Below are 22,187 nucleotides of genomic sequence, written 5' to 3' on the forward strand. Positions count from 1 at the left end.
TCTCAGGGTCCTGGGATCGAGCCTCCCATCAGGCCCCTGGCCTAGTGGGAAGTCTGCTTCTTCCTCTCCCTCTGCTCCTTTCCCCTGCTTGTGCTCTCTCTCTCGCTCTCAAATAAATAAGTAAAATCTTTTGAAAATTTATTTCAAATTACTTGTCATAGATCTCCATTTCTTTGGGATCCATTGTTGGAAAATTATTGTGTTCCAATGGTGGTGTCGTTTCCTTGATTTTTGCTGTTTCTTGGAGCCTTGAATTTTGTCTGTATATTGGATAAAGCCACCTCTTTTAGACTTTGCAGACTGGTTGTCGGGGGAAGACCTTACCCACGGGGGTGTGCAGGGATATAGGATGGGCGAGCCATGGCAGTTCCAGATCCAGGGTAGGCCAAGTGGTGTAGTTTCCATGCAGTCCTTTTTAGCTTAGGTCAGCACCGGTGAAGATCACATGGGTCCTAAAACGCCAAGGCCGTGGGTGTCTGCAGCTGCCATCCATGCTCTTGGGATCTCCAGGCTGCTGCTGAAATCCTCCTGATCTCTTTCCCCACTGGGGGGTGTCATGGCCAAGGAGCTCTCTCTTGGGGTTCAGTCAGGCGTGCGGGTGCCCTCACAGTAGCGGAGGCACTGAGGGCTGATGCCCATGGGTCAGTGACTGGTCTGCGATCTGGAGCAGGGGCGTTCATAGAGCAGGGGCAGCTCCAGGGTCCGGGCCACGGGCTTTCCAACAGCAGCAGAGTCTCTGCGCCCAAGCTGGGGGTCCATGTGGAGCAGCCATGCGGCTGGGGATTGGAGCGCAGGAGCTTGCCGAGGACAGTGGCTCGGGGTCCAGGAGAGCCCTCGGTGGTGGCTCCAGTGCCTAAGATTCAGGTATGTACCGAGGAGCTCCCGAGCCAGGGTCTGGAGCACCGGTACATGCGGTGCTCCCGCGACGCTGGGTTCTGACACGGCTGTGGATGGAGCAGGTGGAGCTCTGCAAACAGAGGCACACTTGGGGGTGGGGGCCGCAAACCTGTTCCCAGGGTGATGCGTAGAAGCTCCTTATGGGTGAGGAAGCAACAGCTCATCCCCTGGAGGGGGCCAGTCCATGGTGGTGGTGATGGCGGTGATGGCTCTTGGCTACCTCAGTCGTGAAAGTTGCTGGTGTCCTTCGTGGAGCAGGCTGCTGGGGTCTGTGTTTGTCATGGGGGCTGTTGAGTGGCAGGGGCCGCTGGGGTCCTCCATGGAGCAGCCACTGGGCGCTGGGACGGCATCCACCGTGTGGTTGAGACCGAGAGTCTCTGCACTTCTTTGTTCCTCGCTGTTTCAGCTAAGTTAATCCTTCCAGGGGTCCTTTCTGGGCGATCATTCCATGCTTTGCTCTATAGGTTCTTAATTGGAGCCCTCCTGGGACTATTTTCATTAGTGAGCCGCTAATTGTGGTTTTTCTGTGGGGCCACAAAGGCTCATATTTTCTACTTTCCCTTCTTGCTAGGTCCCTATCCCCTTTTTTCTTAATATGGGCATTAACGCTATAAATTTCCCGCTAAGCACTTCTTTCATTGCCTCCCATAAGTCTTGGTATACGGTGTCTTCATTTGTATTTCTCCAAAAGTGTTTTCATATTTTCTTTTAATTTCCTCCTTGACCACTATCTATGATCGTGTTGCTTAATTTCCACATATTTGTGAGTTTCCCAAATTTTCTTCTGGTTTTTTTTTTTTTTTACTCCTAATTTCATTACTTTGTGGTTGGAAAACATACTTTGTATGATTTGTACCCTTTAAAGTTCCTTGGGGTTTTTTCATGGCCAGCATACGGTCGGTCCCAGGCAGTGTTCTGTACGCACTTAAGAAGAGTCTGTTATGTTCTTGTTGCGTGGAGGGAGGTACGAGCTGGTATCTGGTACATCCACTTGGTTTCTCGTGTTGCTTGCGTTTTCATGGTCGATCTTCTGACTGGTTGTCCCATATGTTACTGCAAGTGGGTTATTAATACTCTAACCATGACTGTTGAGTATCTCTTTCTCCCTCCATCTCTGTTAGTTTTGCTTCATGTATTTTGGTGCTGTGTTGTTAAGTCATGCATATTTATAATTGTTATATTTCCCTAGTGGATTATAGATTCTAAGTTCATAGGTTTCAGAGTTAACATAACATCCCCCCTGTTTATGGCATTTAAGTGTGATTTTTGTGTAGATAAATACATGGGGAGTTAAGAGAGCCTCTCTGTGACCACATGCTGAGCAATCAGGACTTCACGCTGGAGGTGTCATTTTTAGTTTTTCAAATGGGGAAAGTGATTTCATTCATAGATCTACAGTTAGTTACAGTGTATTATTTTCCTTTGCAACATGGATGACGAAGACCAATGGAAACAAAACTTGAAGGACATTGAACAAAATACTCTCTTTTATTCTATCAACCACAACAGGGATCTAATTCAATAATGACTCCTATTTTAGGACGCACAGGAAATTTTACCTCTTCTATTATTCATACTCTTTGGAATTATTGGGCAATAATCTTAATAAAATCTTTGCAATAAAGGCATTGTTGTACATTTGTCAAAGTGATGGCATTTTTCAGAGGGTTGGAGTCACACTAACCCTAACATTCCTAAATAGGGACAACAGTAGGGGATCCATTTTGGGACACTCTTCGGGATCAAATCCTGGGCAAGCCATCTGAAGAAATCAAAGAGTGTCATAAACCAAAGCCAATCCTCCTTCACACTGGAGAGGTAATGCATTTTGACAATCATGGTAAAATTAGTATATTGTTATTTTAAAACTTATGACTTGTCAGAGATAAATGATAGATCTTATGGACAGTCTTATTTAGACAGTCCCACATCAAATTTTTAATATTAAAAATATGTACGTTAAGAATCTAAGGCATAAGGGGTATGATTATTAAACATTGTGATGTAAAATTTATGATAAATAACTAGAATGGTGAAAATAGCGGTAAAGGATGAATTCGATCAACATCTGTCTTATTCAGGATTCATTCTTGTTTACTCTAGGACAGGAGTTCACATACAATTCTCTGCAGAGAAAAACATCCTCAGGTCATAGAAAAAGGGACATGTTCATATCTCAATTTTCTCACAACTCAGACAACATGGTCAACTAAAGCAGTATTTTTTTTAATACTCCCTTTGGACCATGGATTTTTTACATTCTAAACATCAAAAGGTCGTGTCAGTGTTTGTAATATAAATTACTGATGTAGAAAATATTTTTGAGTAAAGTTTTTCCCCCCTAACATTCAACTGAAATTCTTCAGGAAAATGAAAGAGGAAAGGAAGGAATAGAGAGAGAGAGCTTCTACACTAGTCTGACTATGGAAAAGGGCAGATTGTCTTGGAGAAAACTTGGAAGAGGAAGGCAAGACTTGGTAACTGCAAATTTTTAAAGTGCTATGAGAATACAAAGAGTAATGATTAAGTTAAGCTGTTCCAAATGTAGAATTATATATCCATCTTGCCAAGGATGGTCACCACGGTGCTCCAAGAGAACCCTTGGTTACCTGTTACACATTGTGATTCTAGGATGCCAGATCCACCAACAGCTTCACTGATGAGGAAGGAAGTCAGGTGAATGCATCTGAGATCCTTGTTATGACCAGTTGGAGTATCTCCTACTACCTCATTCATTAGATAGAAGATCTGTGCTGTTGGGCTAAAGCACCCAAAGCAGCTGGACACATTGTCAGTCCTTTTATCCATAAAGGAACTTGTGTGAGCACCTTCTGTCTTTTTCCCATAGAAAGAACAACATCCCTAACACAGTTTTCATGTTTTGGGTTTTTAGTTGACAAAACCTCACCCCTGGCACCCAGATATTGTTGATGTTCAGATTGTCACGATTGGGTACTTGGCCATAACCGCCATCCCTGGGGAGTTTACGTAAGTCTCCTTTGTTATTTTGTAGTTAAAAATGTAATTGTAGTGTATGTGTTTCTGTTGGAATCGCTTCTTCTCATGGGCCATAATTCTGAACTGACTCCTTTGTCTCACCCTCCCGTTTCGGCAACAGTGACAAATATTTCAACCCTCTTTCCCTGCGACTCTGAAGAGTAAATCTTTCGCTGTGTATCTCTAGTGGGTAAATTGTAGCAAACAAACATTTGAAAAACTGCTTGCAAATGTAAATGATGTGCCTTACTATGTCAGCAGAAAGACTTGAAATAGTATCAAAATACAGATACTGGAAACAGCTGAAGTATTAGAAGCAGGAAAGATTGAAATCTGCTCCTTAAGCAGTCTTCTCTGTTTTAGGAAGTAGCCCTTTTATATCTTTCTAAACCTTGGAGTCATCGCTGAATTCTCTCACTTTCAATTTCTCCCAATTTCAGTGTCATAGCAAATTCTGCCCATTCCGCCCAGCCACCATCAGCTCTCCCCCAGATTACTGCCATAACCTCCCGTCTCACCCACTTGCTTTCTCCCTTTACTCCTCTATAGCCTTTTCTCAATACTGAAGTCAGGGAAATCCCTTGAAAGCCTAAGTTTAGTCAGGGCTCTGAATCCTCCAGTGGCTTCCCATCTCACTCTGGGTAAATTCTTAAATGCTTACAACATCCTACAAGGGCCCCGCTGAGATTTTCCCTGTGCAACCTCTCTGATCTGATTTCGTATCCATCTCCCCCTTACTCACCCCTCCTTCAGCCACCTTGGCTTCATCGCACTGCTTCAAGCATGCTCCTGTTTTAGGGCTTATGAACTTGTGGTTCCTTCTGCCTGAAACACTTACCCTCCTTTCGTCGCCACAGCCGGCTCTTCTATTCCTTTGGTTCTCGGCTCAGATCTCTAACAGAGATGCTCGCCGTTCTGACATAGGACACTGTCCCCACCACCGTTGCCACCACCACCATTACTACCGCCACGGCCATATTCCCACAGCATTAGCACTGGCCTCATCATCACAAGAACAACCACCAGCCCCTGTCATCCTTACCCTGCCCTACATTCCCCATAGCACCTGCTGTCCTCTCACTGCTTATATTTGCTTGCTGACCTCTCCCTCTCTGGAATGTAAGTTTTCCTCCTGTTGAATCCTTAGCATTTCGAAGTGGGCCGCTTCTGTAGTAAGTGCTCTGTTTTACTGAAGGTTTCGATGAAGGAAAGAAATGATACATTTTTCCTAGGCAGGAGCGATGCCTGCTCTACCTGCCTCAGTTCTTACTAACATGGAACACAAACAGCTTACTTCTGCGAAACAAAGAATGGAAAACAAGTGTGGTCTTTGCCAGTGATATTCACTGATTCCCTTTTCCTCCTACAAGTTGTCTGTTTCCAGTTTGGGATTTATTTTCAAGATAGGACAGTTAGGGACAAAAAGCTCAATTTTTGCTTTGCAGTGCCGTAGAGCTCCTATGAAACTTACCATATTGTATTTTGAGCCAGGATCACACCCCTCTCTCACTCTGAGTTTTTCTGTATTTTTTCCATACAATCTGAGCAGAAAAACAGTTAGGTAATTCTGTTTTCTTGACTCAGGACCATGTCTGGACGAAGACTTCGAGAGGCAGTTCAAGCAGTGAGTTAAAAATGAAATTAAATGTCTATGCATTTATATTTGATGAAGAGAAAAGAATTCCCTATTCCTGTGATCTGATACCTTTTAAATTAATCTTTGCTGAGATGACCAGAGTTCCACAGTTCCTGAAATTAATATCTAGAAGTAAATATGCTATATTAGTGGTCTAAGAACAAGCTTAAAGGTTATAAGGGAACTGGAATCAGGTTTAAATAATCTACTGCTCTTTATATATTAATAATTTAGAAATTGATGATGGTTTTATGGATTAAATACCAAATCACCGTAAGTACCTTAGTATCATGAAGTCCTGTCTAAATAAAATCCAACACATGTTAAGAGTTCTATATCTTATCTCTATTTATTTATATTCGGGAAACATTGCAAATGGTTCTAGAATGACATAATCAGCAGAGGTCTTATTACTTGGAGTTGGAAATAACCACTATAGTTAGTTAGTATCCATTTAGGAAATGGATAAAATATCTGTCGTTCAGTAATAAGATGCTTCTCCACCTGCAAATGTAATCACTAAGATGTTCATAGGTCCATCAACTTGCCCAACTGTAGTGTAGTTATGGCTCTAACTTTTCCTCAAGGACTCACTGTACTTCTACATTCGTTGGCAGTTCTGATCCTTATGAGTGATGTTAGGAGAGACACCCTCCACCACCACTGCTCACATCTACGATCATATGTGAAGTTTAACTGGGCTGATAATAGACATTACCATGGAGAGTAATTTTATTGGGCTCTCCCTTTCCCCCACTAGGAATTTGCAACCAATGGGATGGAGAACATGACCATCGTGATTTCGGGTCTGTGCAATGTGTACACACATTACATTACCACCTTTGAAGAATACCAGGTAAAGTGGAAAGTTCTCGGTGTTTAAACGAACTACCCCCTCATCAAGATTCTTGTGTCAAATGCAGGTTTTCCTTCTAGACTTCCTTAATGGTGTTTTGGAGAGATGATTTTGTTTTGGGAAAGAGGAGAGAATGATAAGCCAGAGGTTGTATTGGGGCATTCTAGGTTTGTGCTTTACAAGTTCAAGTCAGAATTCGGGTCTCACCGATGTCGACTTTTTCTGAAATAAAGTATTTCATCAGGGGTACTGGGTGGTGATACACAACCTCCCTAACTCTGTCCGTAGTGCTTTCAGTGCCTGAAGCAGACAAAACTCCCGCTGATAGCTACTATTTATTGAATGTATTAGCTCAGCACTTTGAAAATATTATCTTCAGTCATCTTCACAACAAGCCCTGGAGTAGGGTTTTATTATATCCATGACATAAATTAAGAAACAAAGTCTCAGAGAATTTAGGAGAGGTGATGTTTCTTTGGTTGCAAATAGTGCAGACAGTAGCTCAAGTACTTTTTTTTTTTTTAAAGATTTTATTTATTTATTTGACAGAGAGAGAGAGAGAGAACACAAGTAGGCAGAGGGACAGGCATAGAGAGAGGAGGAAGCAGGTTCCTGGCTGAGCAGAGAGCCCGATGCGGGGCTCGATCCCAGGACCCTGGGATCATGACCCAAGCCAAAGGCAGAGGCTTAATCCGCTGAGCCACCCAGGTGTCTCCAAGTACTTTTTAATAGTAGTTGTCAGAAGCAAGGGAACCGTCTAGTTCCCACAGTTCATGTTTGCTGATATATCTTGAATCTCTTGGCAGTCCAGACAGAGCCATACAATCTACTTTTTTACAAATGTCCCATGACGCCAACAGTGGCATCTGCCCTGCAGCCCTCTGTTGACCTTCCTGAAACTCTCTGCCTTCTAGGAAATTCTCTTGAACAAAGGTTTTTAACTGAGGCAAACTTGGATGAGAATACTTTTCATTTATCCATTTTTTCATTTCTCTGTAACTGTTCTGTAGAATTTCCTTCAATTAGGAATGTAGGTAACAAGTGACAATAATATTAACAGTAGTTCTGACTTTGTCGCCAACAGGAACCACAGATACTTTTTATATCACAGAGAGTTATTGCAGGTTTGGAAACAACTCCCCTCTCATTGCTATTTTAAAATTGTAGTCGTTATTAGATCTGCTCCTAGATCTTGTTACTCAGTAAAGAAGCACAAACATTGCTTCTTGTTCAGTAAAGAAGGACAAACATTATTCTTCAGACATTATCTTATCACCAACATGGTTTATTTTTTTTTGATTAAATATATTTCAGTCTGATTCATTTCCTTTGTCAACAATGTATTTCATTTTATACACTTAGAAACATTTACTCTGAGAGGGGTTCACAGGCCCCACAGACTGCCATAGGAGTCCAGGGCACAAATAAGGTTAGGAACGCCTACAACTTCTCTCAGGGACATGTTCCTTCAAGGATTAATATTAATTTATTCACTAATTCATCCAACAGACATCGGTTGAGACAGATACTGTACTAGGCACTATCTGGGCATAACAATAAGTAAAAATCCGCCCCTACCCTCAAGAGTACTAGGATTTAGGATCTAGCGAAAGGCAGAGAAGAGCAAGTAATCTCATTGCTATAAAAGTGATGCATAACCTCTGGGGATAAAAATACATTATATGTTTATAAAAAATAAATAAATAATAAATTTTTAAAAAAGGGATGCATAAGGTAATAGAAAAAGAAAGAGAATGTGCACTAGTCTTTATTGGGTATTTGAGAATGGAGACTGGCAGATTTTTCGGGAAGATGTAACCCTTGTCTAAGTCCTTGAGAATTAGTAGGACTACTTAGGGAAATAAAAGTTAGGGAGGAATCCCATAAGGAGGAAGCTAGACATGCAGTGGTCTGGGGGTGCTGAGTTAGTACGTTTGAGGGACCATGATTAGTTGAGAGTAAGGAGATGAGAGCTGGTTGATGGGGAGGTTTTCGTTGGTAGAGCATCTTTTATGCTCTGCTACAAAGCTTGACCTCAATGAGGAAGGAGGTCGTTTTGGAAAATGGCAGTAGAATTCCAAGGAAGGAGTGTTCTGATCAAATTTTAATTTAAAAAGGTCACGAGGATGACAGTGTTGAAAAACAAATTAGAAGGTCAAGTGTGGGGGCAGAGAACTGATTAGGAAGTTGTCCTTATCTGGGTGCGAGCCAAGAGTTTGGCCACAGTAACATCAGGAGAGACAGAGGAAATTGAAAGAATTCAAGAGATTCCAAGTAATGGTCACTTGGAGACTTCCAGGATATAGGATGAGGGAGAGGGAAGAGCCTAAGATGGCGGAAGGTTGGCATTCGCTGGGATGACGGACATCGCAGAGAGAGCAGGTGTCTGGAGTGATGGGTTCCACTTTAGATTTGATGAGTCTGGGATTCCTATGGAACAAGAGGCTTGCTGTTCAGCGAAATGAGATCTATCTTGTTCGGTTTTATAGCTGTGTGATGGTTAAATGTCCTTCTCAGACAGTACCATCAACGCCCAATTTCCTCAGGAGTTACTGAGACCCTCATTTCCCTTATCTTTTTCCCTCTTGCTATGCTCCTTGAAGGCCAGCATTTATATTTAAGGTAGATTTAAGATAGACTTAAGCTTAGGAGCTAGTCCCCTCTCTCAGATTGGATGGACCAACAGTCCACATGGTATAAACCAGGAAAACCCATTGTTGATGGTAGCCATTTATTTGAGCTGGTAAGTGGAAATGCCCACCATCCTTTGTCATGATTAATCTTGAATTATGCCAGTTTGAATTATGTGAGATGTCCAACCTCACACCCCTCCTCTAAGAACATTGCACCTCTGTGAATGCATGGAGATACACAGAATGGTGTAAGACTCAGTCCCGTGTCTCCTGCAGGCTCAGCGGTATGAGGCGGCATCTACAATTTATGGACCACACACTCTGTCCGCTTATATCCAGCTCTTCCGAGGCCTTGCTAAGGCCATTGCTACGGTAATCAAAACTCGGATGCATGTGTGTCTTGGGAGAAGGGAGATGCAGAGTGAAACAAAAGAACACTTGAGCTTCCAATGTTCAGTTTCTTTCAAACCCCTTGTACTTAAAAAGTTTGTAGCTACAAAGTATCTCTAAGAAACAAAACCATCAGTGAACTCGGATATCGTTAACGTCTCATGGTGGTGACAGCTTTGTTCACATATCTGATCTCATATTATCTTCATGATCATCCTGTGAAAGTAGGGAGGTATCATTTTCTCCCCATCTTTCAGAGAGCGAAGTGGTTTGGAGATGTGAGTCATTGGGCTTATTCTAACTGTAGCCGGGGGCTGAACCAGTGTTCTCCTGTCCTGGCCAGAGTCTCTCCAATTACTTCATGAGTTGAGCAGGTCATTCTTCTGAGAGGCCCATTTCCCATAGTGCAGCATCTCTGAAACAGGGATGCATCTTCTCATCAGAGGAAATTTATGATTATAATCAGTGACATGTTTTTACTTTCTTGGTGGCTCACAAATAAGGCAGTTGCTGTGATCACTAGAGGCTGAGAGAGGATGGAGTGTAACTGTGGAATGCGTACGCTTTGCATTGATCTAGAATACCTACACCCCAACACGTTGAATTAGAAGCACTCCACCTGTGGACCTCTTTCTTTGGGGGTGTGGGTATCAATGAAGCTGACTCTGGTCTCAGCAGATGAGCCAGTAAGCAGGATAAAGGGCTTAAAATCATTGGCAGATCTTTATATAATACCCTGTAAGTCCCAGTAAAGCCTGAGACATAATTGCTGCATAGTGAAGACAACAAAGCCCTTTCAGAGAAAGAGCTTGGTTAGATCGAGTGGAAACAAATGATACAGCTGCTTCTGTGGGTTGACCCAATTGAATATTGGTAATTCTATATACCTCTACCTAATTGCTGACCATAGGAAATTTCACTACAGGGTATCTACTTAAGATGTATTTTAATTGCCTGATGATTGTTTTATCATAGCATTCCTCTCCATTTTAGGTCTGATCCTTTTTTTTTTTTTTTTAAACCAAAGTAGAACTGCTTTAATTTTTATCATGAAAGCTGTAACTCCTCCTAGAATATTCCGATTCTACAGTAAAATATAAACCGACAACCCATCCCAAGGGATAGGCTCAGACTTCACTTGCATTACGACTGTATGTCTACAGTTCCTCTCACGGAAATAGTTTTCAAGTTTTGTAGTGACACGTAGGGAGAAAGTGTGATTCATTTTGTAGAAATTTGTGTCACAGCCAGTGTTATGGTTCTCTCTCTAAGATTAGCTATGAGATCTCAAAAAAAAAAAAAAAAATACTGAGTATCTCCCAGCTTACGTTCCCATTTGTGGAAAGGGAAGGCCAGCAAATCGATGTTATGGCTGTTGAAAAGATTAAATGATTAAAGTAAGGATCAGTGTCCATTATGAAGGATTCCCTAAAATTTGAGATTAATATTGTGATGACACCATTAAAGATCACAAATTTTGTGGAAAACATAGATTAAACCAGTCAGGGCATATGCAGATCTTAACTTTTAAGTTAAAAGTATATTTATTATATGTATTTTTAATTAGCACAGAGAAGGATCTAGGGGAAAATAAAGCTTGGTATTGACTCTGGGTAAGAGAGGCTCAGCACATTTTAAAAATTAAAAGAATAATCATGATGTCATGGTATAAAGGCTGACCATGTGTTAGGCTCCTTTCCAGAATCACATAGTTGAAACATTACTGTCCCGGGATCTAAACTTGTATAGTGTTCACACTCTGATCTCCGGACTGCATGGTCTGGGGGAGTGAAAGTGTTGTGTATGACCTAAATTTTCCTCTAGTGACAAAAGTTTGAATTGTGGACATCTAGACTCACATTTTAGCAAATTTGCCCCACATTTTGTTAAAGCTGTTATTTCTTAGAGAGAGGCTGTGTGTGTGTGTGTGCATGTTTCCTTTAATGAAGGCATTTCTGGGAGGTGGGGGCCTGGGGAAAGGGGCTTTGACTCTACATTGTGTGGTCCTTAAGCAAATGTTCTCTGTTCTAGGATACAGTAGCCAACCTGAGCAGAGGTCCAGAGCCTCCATTTTTCAAACAATTGATAGCCTCCTTAATTCCTAATATCGTGGATAGAACACCAATAGGCAAAAATTTTGGGGATATTCTGCAGCCCGTGCAACCTACATACAGAGTGGTAAGACTCCCCAAGAGATCTTGGAATCTTCCAGAAGCCTGTGTCTGAGGATGGGAAAAAGACACTGTGTAATGTCAACCCCTGCTTCTAATCATGCTGTAGACAAGGATAAGTTGCTGTTAGCAATGATAAGTTCTAACAATTTGATAATGGTTGTTCTTGACACTGCAGAGCTCTGCAGACATGGAAATGGGGAAATATTTATTTTCCAGGTGGTGATGATGTAAAATCAAATTTCTAAAATCCAAGTGCTTCTTTTTGTCTCAAATGGTTGGTCGTGGAACCATTTGCTAGCGCTCAGAAAGGTCTCTTATATCAAGGACAGGAAAAGCATGTAGCAATGAGGCAGGACTTGAACTACTACAATTGTACGTTGACCTTGTGTCCTTCCACTTTGCTAAATCATTTACTATTCCCACTAGATTTTGGGTGGGGGATGTGGATTCCTTAGGAATTCTTATGTACAGTATCATGTCATCTGTGAATAAAAGCAAGCTTATTTGTTCCTTTGTCGATTTCTTTTCTGGAGGCTTTTAATTTTTGCTTCCTTAATGCACTGGCTTAAGTCTCCAGTACCGTGTAGAAGACATGTTGTGAGACTGGCGTCCTTCTCTTGTTTCTAATCAGGAGGAATAGGACTCAGTTGTTAAGTAAGATGTTTCCTTTAGGATTTTTATAAATGACTTTAATCAATCAAGTTGAGAAAGTTCCTTTGTGTGCCCATAATGAAGTATGGGTGTTGGATTGGTTCCAAATGCTTTCATATCTGCTCAGGTAATCATGTAGGATTTTGTAGGATCCTGTAGGATCCATGTAGGATAATGTAGGATTTTGTCTTTTATTCTATTAAGGTAGTGCATTGCATTAGTTGATTTTCAGATATTAAATAAATACCCTTTCTTAATGGTATAGAATCTTTTTTATATGTCATTGAATTGGGTTTGTTAATATTTTGCTCAAGTTTTATACTCATGCCCCCGAGGGACATTTTAGTCTTCTTTTCGTGTGTTCTCTTTGTTGCTCTTGGTGTCCCGATAATACTCGGATCAAAGAATGAGTCAGCAACTGTTTCCTCCTGTGTTTTCTGGAGGTTCATGGAAAATACTGGTGTTAGTTCTTCTTTAAATATTCAGTCAGATTTATCAGCAAAGCCACATGGACCTATGCTTGTCTTTCTGACAAAATTCTTATTTGCTGCTCCAATTTCTTTACTTATCATAAGCCTATTCAGATTTTCTGTTTTTTTTTTTTTTTTTTTTTTTTTTTTCTTGAGTCGATTATGTATCTCTCCTGGCATTTAGTTTGTCTTGAGGAATCTGCATCTTCCTAAAAATTTGCATCTTCCTAAGAAGTTGCTTGTTTTATGTAAGTTGTCTAATTTGTTTGGATAAAGTTCACAATATGTTCTTACAATTGTTTTCATTTCTGTAGGGTCAGCAACAATGACCCTTCTTTCTTCATGATTTTGACAATTTGTGTCTCCAGAGAGCTGGCTTTTAGCTTCCTTGATTTTATCTATCCTTTTTCTGTTTCAATTGCAATGATTTTTGCTCTGGCGTTTTATATTCTTTCTTCTGACTGCCTAGATTTTATTTTCCTCTTCTCATTTCTTAAAGTGGAAGCGTAGGTTCTTTTTATGTGTTAGTGTACCTTTTCTATTCTTCTGTTGATTTTTTTTTTTTTACTATACATATTTTTGATTATTTTCCTGGTAGTTGTTTTAGGGACTTGAAAAGGAAAAAGAATTCTGAATTTCCTCTCCGCACTCCCTCCTTTCAGTACTTCTGGCAGCAGCAGTGTGTGTGGACATTTCCCCCACCCCAAGCAGTTCTCCAATTCTCTGCAGACATCCGCTTGGTGTCCCATAATTCAGTTCAATTCAGACACCATCTACTTGGAATTGGCATTTACTTCACAGGTTAAGGGCTCGGTCCCACAAGACCGTATCCCTCCACTCCCACCTCCTCACACAATTCAGATGCCGGTGGCGAATCCAAGTTGTCACCTCTGTTCCTGACTGATTGGCTACAAATTGGAGATTCCCAGGAGCCCGACCTTGGGCTAAATAACTTGCTGGAACAGGCTGACAGAACTCAGGAAACATTTACTTATTAGGTTATCGATTTATTATACACGGCTTACAACTCAGGAACAGCCTGTTGGAGGAGAGGCAGGAGGGCAGGTATGGGGGAAGGAAGGCCAAGTTTCCATGAGCTCTCCAGGAAGGCCACCGTCCCCAAATCTTCATGCATTCACCCATCCAGAAGCTCTCTGAACCCCAGACTTTAGGAACTTTCATGCAGGCTTCATTATACAGGCACAATTGATCAACTCATTGGCTATTGATGATTAACTCAGCCCTCAGTCTCTTTTCCCTCCCTGGAGACCAGGGGGTTGGACTTGATAATTCCAACTCTCTAATCACAAGGTTGATTTCCCTGACGACTAGCCTCCATCCCGACGTTACCCAGAAACCCTCAGCCACTGTTCATCTCATTACATACAAAAAGACACACCACTTCTGGGATTCCAAGAGTTTTAGGAGCTGTGTACCAGGAGATGGGGACAGAGACTATCTATCTATCTATCTAGTCCATATATATATATATATATATATATATGTATTTTATCATAGGTCTACAATATACATCTCAACTAATTGTACCCTACTTCAATATAATACTAACAATTCCAAAAAATATAAAAAGATGGCTCCAATATATCTATTTTCCTTTCCCATCCTTGGTGATATTATTGCCACATGTGTTGAACCTATGTATACATGCATACTACAGTGTTATAACTAATTGTCTTGTACAATCTTGTACCTTGTAAAGAGATTAAGAGAAGATACGAAAAAGCATATTCACAGAATATTTTAAACAGCCCACATATTTACCATTCTGAGGATCTTTATTGTTCCTTAGGAATTTGAACTACTATTACCGTCTAGCATCATCTCCTTTCAGCACGAAGAACTTCCTTAGTTCTTTTTGGAGGACAGCTCTGCCAATAACAAATTCTCTCAGGCTTTATTCAGCTGCAATGGCTTTATTCTCCCTTTATCTTTTTTTTTTTTAAGATTTTTATTTTATTTATTTGACAGAGAAAGAGATCACAAGTAGGCAGAGAGGCAGGCAGAGAGAGAGGAGGAAGCAGGCTCCCTGCGGAGCAGAGAGCCCGACGTGGGGCTCGATCCCAGGATCCTGAGATCACGACCTGAGCCGAAGGCAGCAGCTTAATCCACTGAGCCACCCAGGCGCCCCCTCCCTTTATCTTTGAAGGATAGTTTTGCTACCTCTTTGTGGAGAAACGTTTTTCTTTTATCACTTTGGGTATGTTCTCTTGTCGCCACGGTCCTTCACTGTCTAATGAGAAGTCAATTGCTGATTTTATTGGAGTTTCCCTGTATGTAATGCATCATTTTTCTCTTACTGCTTTCAAGATTCTCTATTTGTCTCTGCCTGCCCCCAGTTTGCTACAATGTATCTAAATGAGAGGCACTCTGTGATTATCCTACTTGGGATTTGTTGAGTTCCTTGGGTCAGCAGGGTAATATTTATCAAGTCTGGAAAGTTTTCATCTGTTATTTCTTCCAAATTTGTTTGTTTGTTTGTTTCTCTCTGCCCTCGAATTCTGGGACTTGTGGTTTGTGAATGTTGGTATACTTGATGTCCCATTTGTTTCTGAGGTTCTGGCAATTTTTCTTCAGGTTTTTCTGTCCATTCTTGAGATCAAATCATTGATTTTTATTTTTATTTTTTAACTGTGTTATGTTAGTCACCATATAATACAACATGAGTTTTGATGTAGTGTTCCATGATTCATTGTGTATAACACCCAGTGCTCCTTCCAATCTGTGCCCTCCTTGATACCCATCATCAGGCTAATAATTTATATTGATAAATTCTTGTTCACATCCTTTCTTCTGTCATCTCTTATTTGCCATTAAGTTCTTCTAGTGAATTTCTCATGTCAGTTGTGACTTTCGGCTCTAGAACATCCAATCCATTTTTAACAAGTCTCTTCACTGAGGTTCCTTATATGTTAAGTCATTATCATCAGACTTTTATTTTTTTTTTCTTTAAACATGATTTATATTGTTCTTAGAACACCTTTACAACAGCTGCTTTGAAGTCTTTGTTAACTACAACATCCGGGGACACAGAAGGGCTGTTTTGACTACACTTTTTTCCCTTAGTACGAGTGACCTTTTCATGTATGCACATCCCATCATTTTTTTTGTTGAATACTGGGTATGTTTTGGTACATTGTAGCAATTCTGGATCCTAGCCTCCCCTTCCCACCCCAGAGTTGTCATTTTTTGTTTGTTTGCTCCCTGAAAATTAGACTGGACCAAGTCAGTCAAGTCTATCTCTCTTGCAATGTGTGGCTACTGGGTCTTCTCTGTTTCTTTTGTTGTTCTTGATTTTACATTTAAGTCTGGCTCTCAAGGTGTTGTCCCTATGGTTAAATAACTTAATGTCCAGCCAAATATTGACCAGAGTGTGTGCTTAGATGCTTCAGGGAGTAAGAATTTCAGTCTCTGCTGACAGGTTCTTTTCCTGGCTTCAGGTGGTTCTCTTCTCTGCACGCAGAGTTGAAGGGAACCTTCTGCAGATCTCCGGAGCGCTCCCTCTGTATGTAGCTCTCCTCTCTCTGGTATGCTCTTCTCTCTATGACTCTACCTAGTGCATGTGAGACAATTTGGCCTTCACGGATGCCCACATCTGTTCCTTAACTTAGATCAGCTTCCTGGTTTTGCTTAAGCTCTGCCTCCTCATGCTGTACGCACGCTCCGAGGGCATTAGCCTCGGGCCATGACGGGGCTCCTTTTGTCTGTTTTCTGTCACCCCAGGATCACTGTTTTCATCATTTGATCGCTTTCGTTGCTCTGCTCTCTGTAGAGCTATGGTTTAATACGTATTTGCCCAACTCGTTTGTTGCTTCGGGTGGGGAGGCAGGTACACATCCTGTCATTCCTCTTTGTACCTCACACGAGCCGGTGTCAGTGCAGGTGGAAGTCATTCAGGGAAAGTGTGGACTGCTTTGATTTGAGTCAGTCCACTTCCTGTAGGTGTGTCGCGGGGAAGTGTGTGACAGCATCAAAGGCTGAAGAAGCCATTTTTAATGCATTGCCTTCATCTCTACCTGATGGACTAAAAGCGAGTTCATTGGTGAAAAATTCTTGAGTAATTCCTCAGCCCCAAATTCCCATGTCCGTGGTTGCAAGGTATGTTCTCCAATATTCTCCGAAGATAACTCCCTTGGTTGAGTAGGATAGAATCAGCACTGGTGCCCAGCATCCTTGAACATTTCATAAATTATGGCCCAAATATGAGCGCGGTGAAGAACGAACTGATAAAATGAGTTTTTATCTTCAGGGAGAAGTTGCTGAAGTTACCTTCGTAGGCGCTAACCCGAAGAATTCAGCAGAAAACCAGGTAAGCATCAATGATTCTTTCAACAGATTTAAATCCACTTTTTAGTCTTCATTCGAATAGTCTTATGGAGGTAAATGACATAACGATAAAATGCTCCAATTTGCTTTTCATCGTATTTTTTAGGTGTGGGGAAATTTTCAGTAGGAAGAGTAGTGTGGAATTCAGCCTGGGGGGAAAAAGCGCAGGAAACATTTAACTGGGTCTGCTCAGAATCACATATTGCACAAGGTTTCAAGAGCTACAGTGTCCCTGGAGAAGACAGAAATTTGAACACAATCTCATTTATGTATTCCAACTTAGAAACTCTACTAAATTGGGTAAAATGAGCAAAGGGCCAAGAATGAAGTGTATCCTTGGTTCCTTCCCACCCCAATTCTGCCTCCCCTCTTACTCCAGCACGGTAGCCTCCCATCCCACCTCCAGAGTGATCATGGGCCCCTATGGGGGCGCTCCACGGCTTGGGGTGCTGGTCCGGGCACTTTATCTTGCATCTGCCCTTTCCTGACCCTTGACTGCAGCACTGATGGACTATTTATTTATTAATCTTGAAAAAAAAAATGACACAAGAAATACATGTTTGATGTAAAAACAGACCATATAGAAGAGTTTTGTTTTTTTTAAGATTTTATTTATTTATTTGACAGAGATCACAAGTAGGCAGAGAGGCAGGTGGGGGCCGGGGGAAGCAGGCTCCCCACTGAGCAGAGAGCCCGATATGGGGCTTGATCCCAGGACCCTGAGATCATGACCTGAGCTAAAGTAGAGGCTTTAACCCACTGAGCCACCCAGGCACCCCTAGAAGTGCTTTAAAATAGAATGTGAAAGTGCCTCTCTTTCCGTGAACCTTTTCAGAGGTAATAACTTCATAGTTTGTTATGTATCAATTCATACTTCACTGTTTTAATCATATATAAAGTATACATATGTAATGTAGTTATTAATAAAATGAATCAATTTTGCTCCCCTATAACTCCTTTACAATGTTCTTATAACTGGGGTCCCTGGGTGGGCTCAGTCACATCAGCATCCTACTCTTGATTTTGGCTCCGGTCATGATCTCTGGGCATGGGCTCTAGCTCTGCGTCAGGCTCCCTGCTGAGCGTAGAGTCTGCGTAAGAGTCTCTTTCCCGCCCCCTCTGTCCCTCCCCCTACTCTCTCTCAAAAAAGAAAAAAAGAATGTTCTTATAACCCCACACGATAACTAGGCATATTCTGGTTGTAAAAACTCAAACAATAAAGAGATATGTAGACGAAAAAGAGAGTAAGTATACAAAAGTGATTTCAAGGTCAGATTTTTTTAGTGTGGTGGAGGCTGCTTTTAGTGTATCCATGAGCCATTCTTCCCAGGGACCATTGTTACTTAGGACCCCAACGCCCTTCTCCCAAACAAGTCTTCCATTTCTGTTCCTTGAAATATCCTTATTGCTCTGATTTAAATTGTTAAATTGTGTCGATATGACATCGTCAAATAGGATACTGGGGAAAAATGTTCTCCTGCTTGGAAAGTCAACATGCACCTGTTGGAAATAATTTCTCTAGGCAGTCAAACTGTGTCATAATATTTGCATGTTTATAGCATTGTTTCCTGAAGATATTAAAGCGTTATGGCAGAACTGCAGGATTAGCTGTCCTTTGATACCCTTAGGCTGGAGAAATACCATCATTGTTATTGCCTTGGAGAAGCAGGAGAACAAAATGCTTAAAGCACTCTAATAAGAATAGCATTGGCTTCTAAGAATGCTCTGTGACTTGGCATAAAACAACTTTTCTTCCCTTTTATGTTAGTGATCCTCACCACTATTCATCAAAATTTTCCTCTTTGTAGCCACCAGGTGAAACGCTTTACATACATTATTACATCAGTCTCATTTAATCCTCCCTACTGTCCGCTGGCTTACATTTTATTGTCCCCACTTTACAGATGAGGAAACTGAGGCCAGAACGATTAAGTAACTAGGATTAACTAATTGTGTTTCAGGTAGAGATTAGGGTTGGGAGGGGGGAAAGGATAGCCACATAATTCACAAATGCGGTGGTCTAGACTCGTTTTGTGGTCTACACTCTACACCTGTCCGTGTAGGTTTCACCCAGTCTCCTACTCCATCCACAGCCTCTCCAATGTCCCTCTGCCCTAAATGGCCAGAAACCCTTCTCTTTACAAGTCACCATCATCATGAAAACTTTAATGAATATAACCTATCAGTTGAGTAATTTGAGTTTTAAATAATCCCACAGCCCAGGTGTAAGTAATAGAAAGTGTAAAACTTTTCATTCAGCAAAGTTTTGTACCTGTAAGTGACAGATATAAAGGGCTTTAATGGGTTAAAGGGAATCAGACACAAGTCCTGCCCTTAAGGGCCCACAGTCTAAAGATTTTTGAGGAAAATTGGAGATTTATGGCCTCTGTATCTTTTAATTTGTTATATTATTCAAATCTGTGCTTTACTTGACACAGAATTCTTGGTCTGAACTGAATTATTATAGCTATTTTCCAATGGGAAAAATATAACCTGCTTTTGACGTGCTTTCTAGCAATCCATTATGACAAAATATAGGGATTGCTTTTAGCACCCTAGGACAGGGAAGATGTATGCATCCTTTTCAGTTCTTTCACTCAGGAGGTATATTTACTCATAATTCATTTACCCAGAGAAGGAAAGATGAAGAAACTCTCCCATTTTCCCTCCCAAGTCTTGAGGTAACTAGAGAAAGTCTTGAAATATAGATCAATAAACATGTCTTGAGAAGGTTTGACTTATGCCTTTCTTAAAATGTCAAGGTTTTTTCTATCTCTTCTCCACCCCCATTTGCAAAATTTGCTATCAACTCTAACATTAAGATCACCCAGTTTTCTAAGGACATTAGGAGAAGGAAAGGCAAAGTGAAGGGGGGAAATCAGAGAGTGAGATGAACCATGAGAGAGTGTGGACTCCAGGAAGCAAACTGAGGGTTTGGGGCGGGGGGAGAATGAGGGGTGGGTGAGCCTGGTGATGGGTATTAAGGACGGCGCGTATTGCACAGAACACTGGGTGTTACATGTAAACAATGAATCATAGAACACGACATCAAAAACTAATGATGTACTGTATAGGGACTAACATAGCACAATAAAAAAATAAAATTAAAAAAGTCATGGTGTGTAATAGTCTGGATAAATTAACATTCTGAAGACATTACCTGGAATGTAAAGAGAAACACCTAAGCATTTGGATGGAATTCTACTGCCTTTTCACACACGATATTGGCAGGTGTGCCTGCAGGCCGCTAGGGACATATTTGCAGACGAGTTCCTTCCATGACCGTGCAGGGGGGGTCTCACCAGTTAGACTAATTGCATTTCAGACCCATCAGACCTTCCTCACTGTCGAGAAGTTCGAGACCACCTCAGCATCATGGCGGACAGTGCATAACGACGCCTCCTGGGAGACTCGGTGAGCACGTCTGTTGGATATTTTGTCTTTCAAGCCTTGACAGCATTTGGTTAGTAACGCAGGGAACACAAATGGGAAGCCTGGCTCCGTGCATGCCATTCATGATGTCAAATCCCAAGGATCCTTCTGGCCATATTTAGTTGATTTATTAGACTTCATTTGGATTCTGTTTTTCTGCAAAATATGGTGGTGTGTGCTTCTGGCAGATTGGGTGCTAATGAGGTTACGGCCTCCATCTTTGTGCACATCTGTTAGTTTGGTTTCCTTCCGCCGCCACAGACATTGCCCTTGCAGATGGCCGAGCCTTCCTGCAGACTGGCAGAAAGGCACAGGGGGTTGGGCTGTGGCTTCACAGAGCCTGATGCTCCTTCTGGGACGATCACGAGTCTACACGCAAAGTGTGTCGTCTGTATATACCTGCCCAAGGAGCCTTCATTTGAACCAAAGGCGTATTTTGAAGATTTGCAAAATGTGTCTGGAATAAGATTATGTTTCTCCTCCCAGTTGTCTACATTTCACACTGCACAAGTGGTCAGAGGTTTTGGGAATTTGTGTTGAATTCCGATCACCTTCAACTAAGTGACGGGTTGCATGTTGGTTTCCTTCCCACAGTTAACCAGAAATCCAAGTTTGACCACACTGTCACCCCTTTGATAATCACCCATAAATATGGGCAGACATTTTCCTCTGATCTTTAGGACTCTAGGGCATAGATCATTTTAAAACTCATAACACATACATATTTATGGTTAAAAGAAGACTATACAGTTAATAAAAATGATTTTGTTTTTTGAAAAGCCCCAAATCAGAATAGTAGTGAACACTGAGGACATGGATAGGCTTCCGTCCTGTCCACCAGCAACAGTATCGTCGCCCGTGTCGTGAGAGCACTGGGCCCATCCCTGAAAAACACGGAGCATTGAGAATACCCTCTTTGCCCAGAACACTCACTGCACACAGCTGGGGACCTCAGTCAGTTGGTCGGTCGTATCTCCTAGCAGAGTTATCTGAGCTCCGTGCTGCGCTCTGCACGGACGCATGTGTGCTGACTTCATCTGTGTCTGCAACCCCAGCCACTGTGACACACATCACCACGCTCTGATCCTACCAGAGGGTTCTTTTCCTCTACTGTACCCCGTGCTTTCCCGCTGAAGCCACTTTGCCTCTCGGTTCCTTCTGCCTGGAATGTCTTTCCTTCGGGCATTATGCGTTCGGTTTTAATAACATCTCCATAGAGATACCTCTGCCTTACATGCTTCATTTACTTACTTGCTTATTGTGTACTTGCTTCACTGCCTAGCACTTTTAAGATCATTTGTCGATTTCTGGTGTATTGCCTTTTCTTCCCTGCCTGGCCCCAGGGGGAAGGCGCTCCGTGGAACTTTGGGCCATGCCTGTCTTGCACAGGCAGTCATTAAATATACACTTTTAACAAATGGATCTAGATGGGAGTTTTCAGTGTCAGTTGACACAGGATGATTAGGGCAAATGGAATGTTCTAGCAGTTCTCACACAAGAGATGTCCTATATTCTGAGTATCAGGTGAGGGAGGCTCCTTGGGATGGATAGTGTTTGGGTAGTTAGGAAAGTAGAACAAGTGGAACTATTTCTACAAATGAATATTTCCTAAAAGGTCCCTTCTAGAATGTTAGTACTTGTCCCTGTTTTGTTCTTTGCTATACTCCCAATACCCAGGCTAGTGCCTTGGTTAGGCTAAGTACTCCC

At 41.7% G+C, this 22,187-nt stretch overlaps 1 protein-coding gene across 3 annotated transcripts in view; it reads left to right on the top strand.

The window, feature by feature from the left end:
- Nucleotides 1-22,187, top strand: part of ASAH2 (N-acylsphingosine amidohydrolase 2) — a 67,701-nt gene that overhangs the window by 44,735 nt on the left and 779 nt on the right. For 2 of the 3 annotated variants that reach the window (XM_046027925.1, XM_046027927.1), the window contains exons 13-20: nucleotides 2,600-2,715; nucleotides 3,791-3,885; nucleotides 5,479-5,518; nucleotides 6,291-6,386; nucleotides 9,296-9,391; nucleotides 11,441-11,587; nucleotides 16,972-17,031; nucleotides 20,374-20,462. In XM_046027925.1, the coding sequence (XP_045883881.1) occupies nucleotides 2,600-2,715; nucleotides 3,791-3,885; nucleotides 5,479-5,518; nucleotides 6,291-6,386; nucleotides 9,296-9,391; nucleotides 11,441-11,587; nucleotides 16,972-17,031; nucleotides 20,374-20,462 (739 nt within the window). Of the gene's footprint in view, nucleotides 1-2,599; nucleotides 2,716-3,790; nucleotides 3,886-5,478; nucleotides 5,519-6,290; nucleotides 6,387-9,295; nucleotides 9,392-11,440; nucleotides 11,588-16,971; nucleotides 17,032-20,373; nucleotides 20,463-22,187 lie in introns of those variants that run through there. The other variant, XM_046027928.1, reaches the window with a different exon arrangement.

This window comes from Meles meles, chromosome 13 (genome assembly GCF_922984935.1).
Source record: "Meles meles chromosome 13, mMelMel3.1 paternal haplotype, whole genome shotgun sequence".
Classification (NCBI taxonomy): domain Eukaryota; kingdom Metazoa; phylum Chordata; class Mammalia; order Carnivora; family Mustelidae; genus Meles; species Meles meles.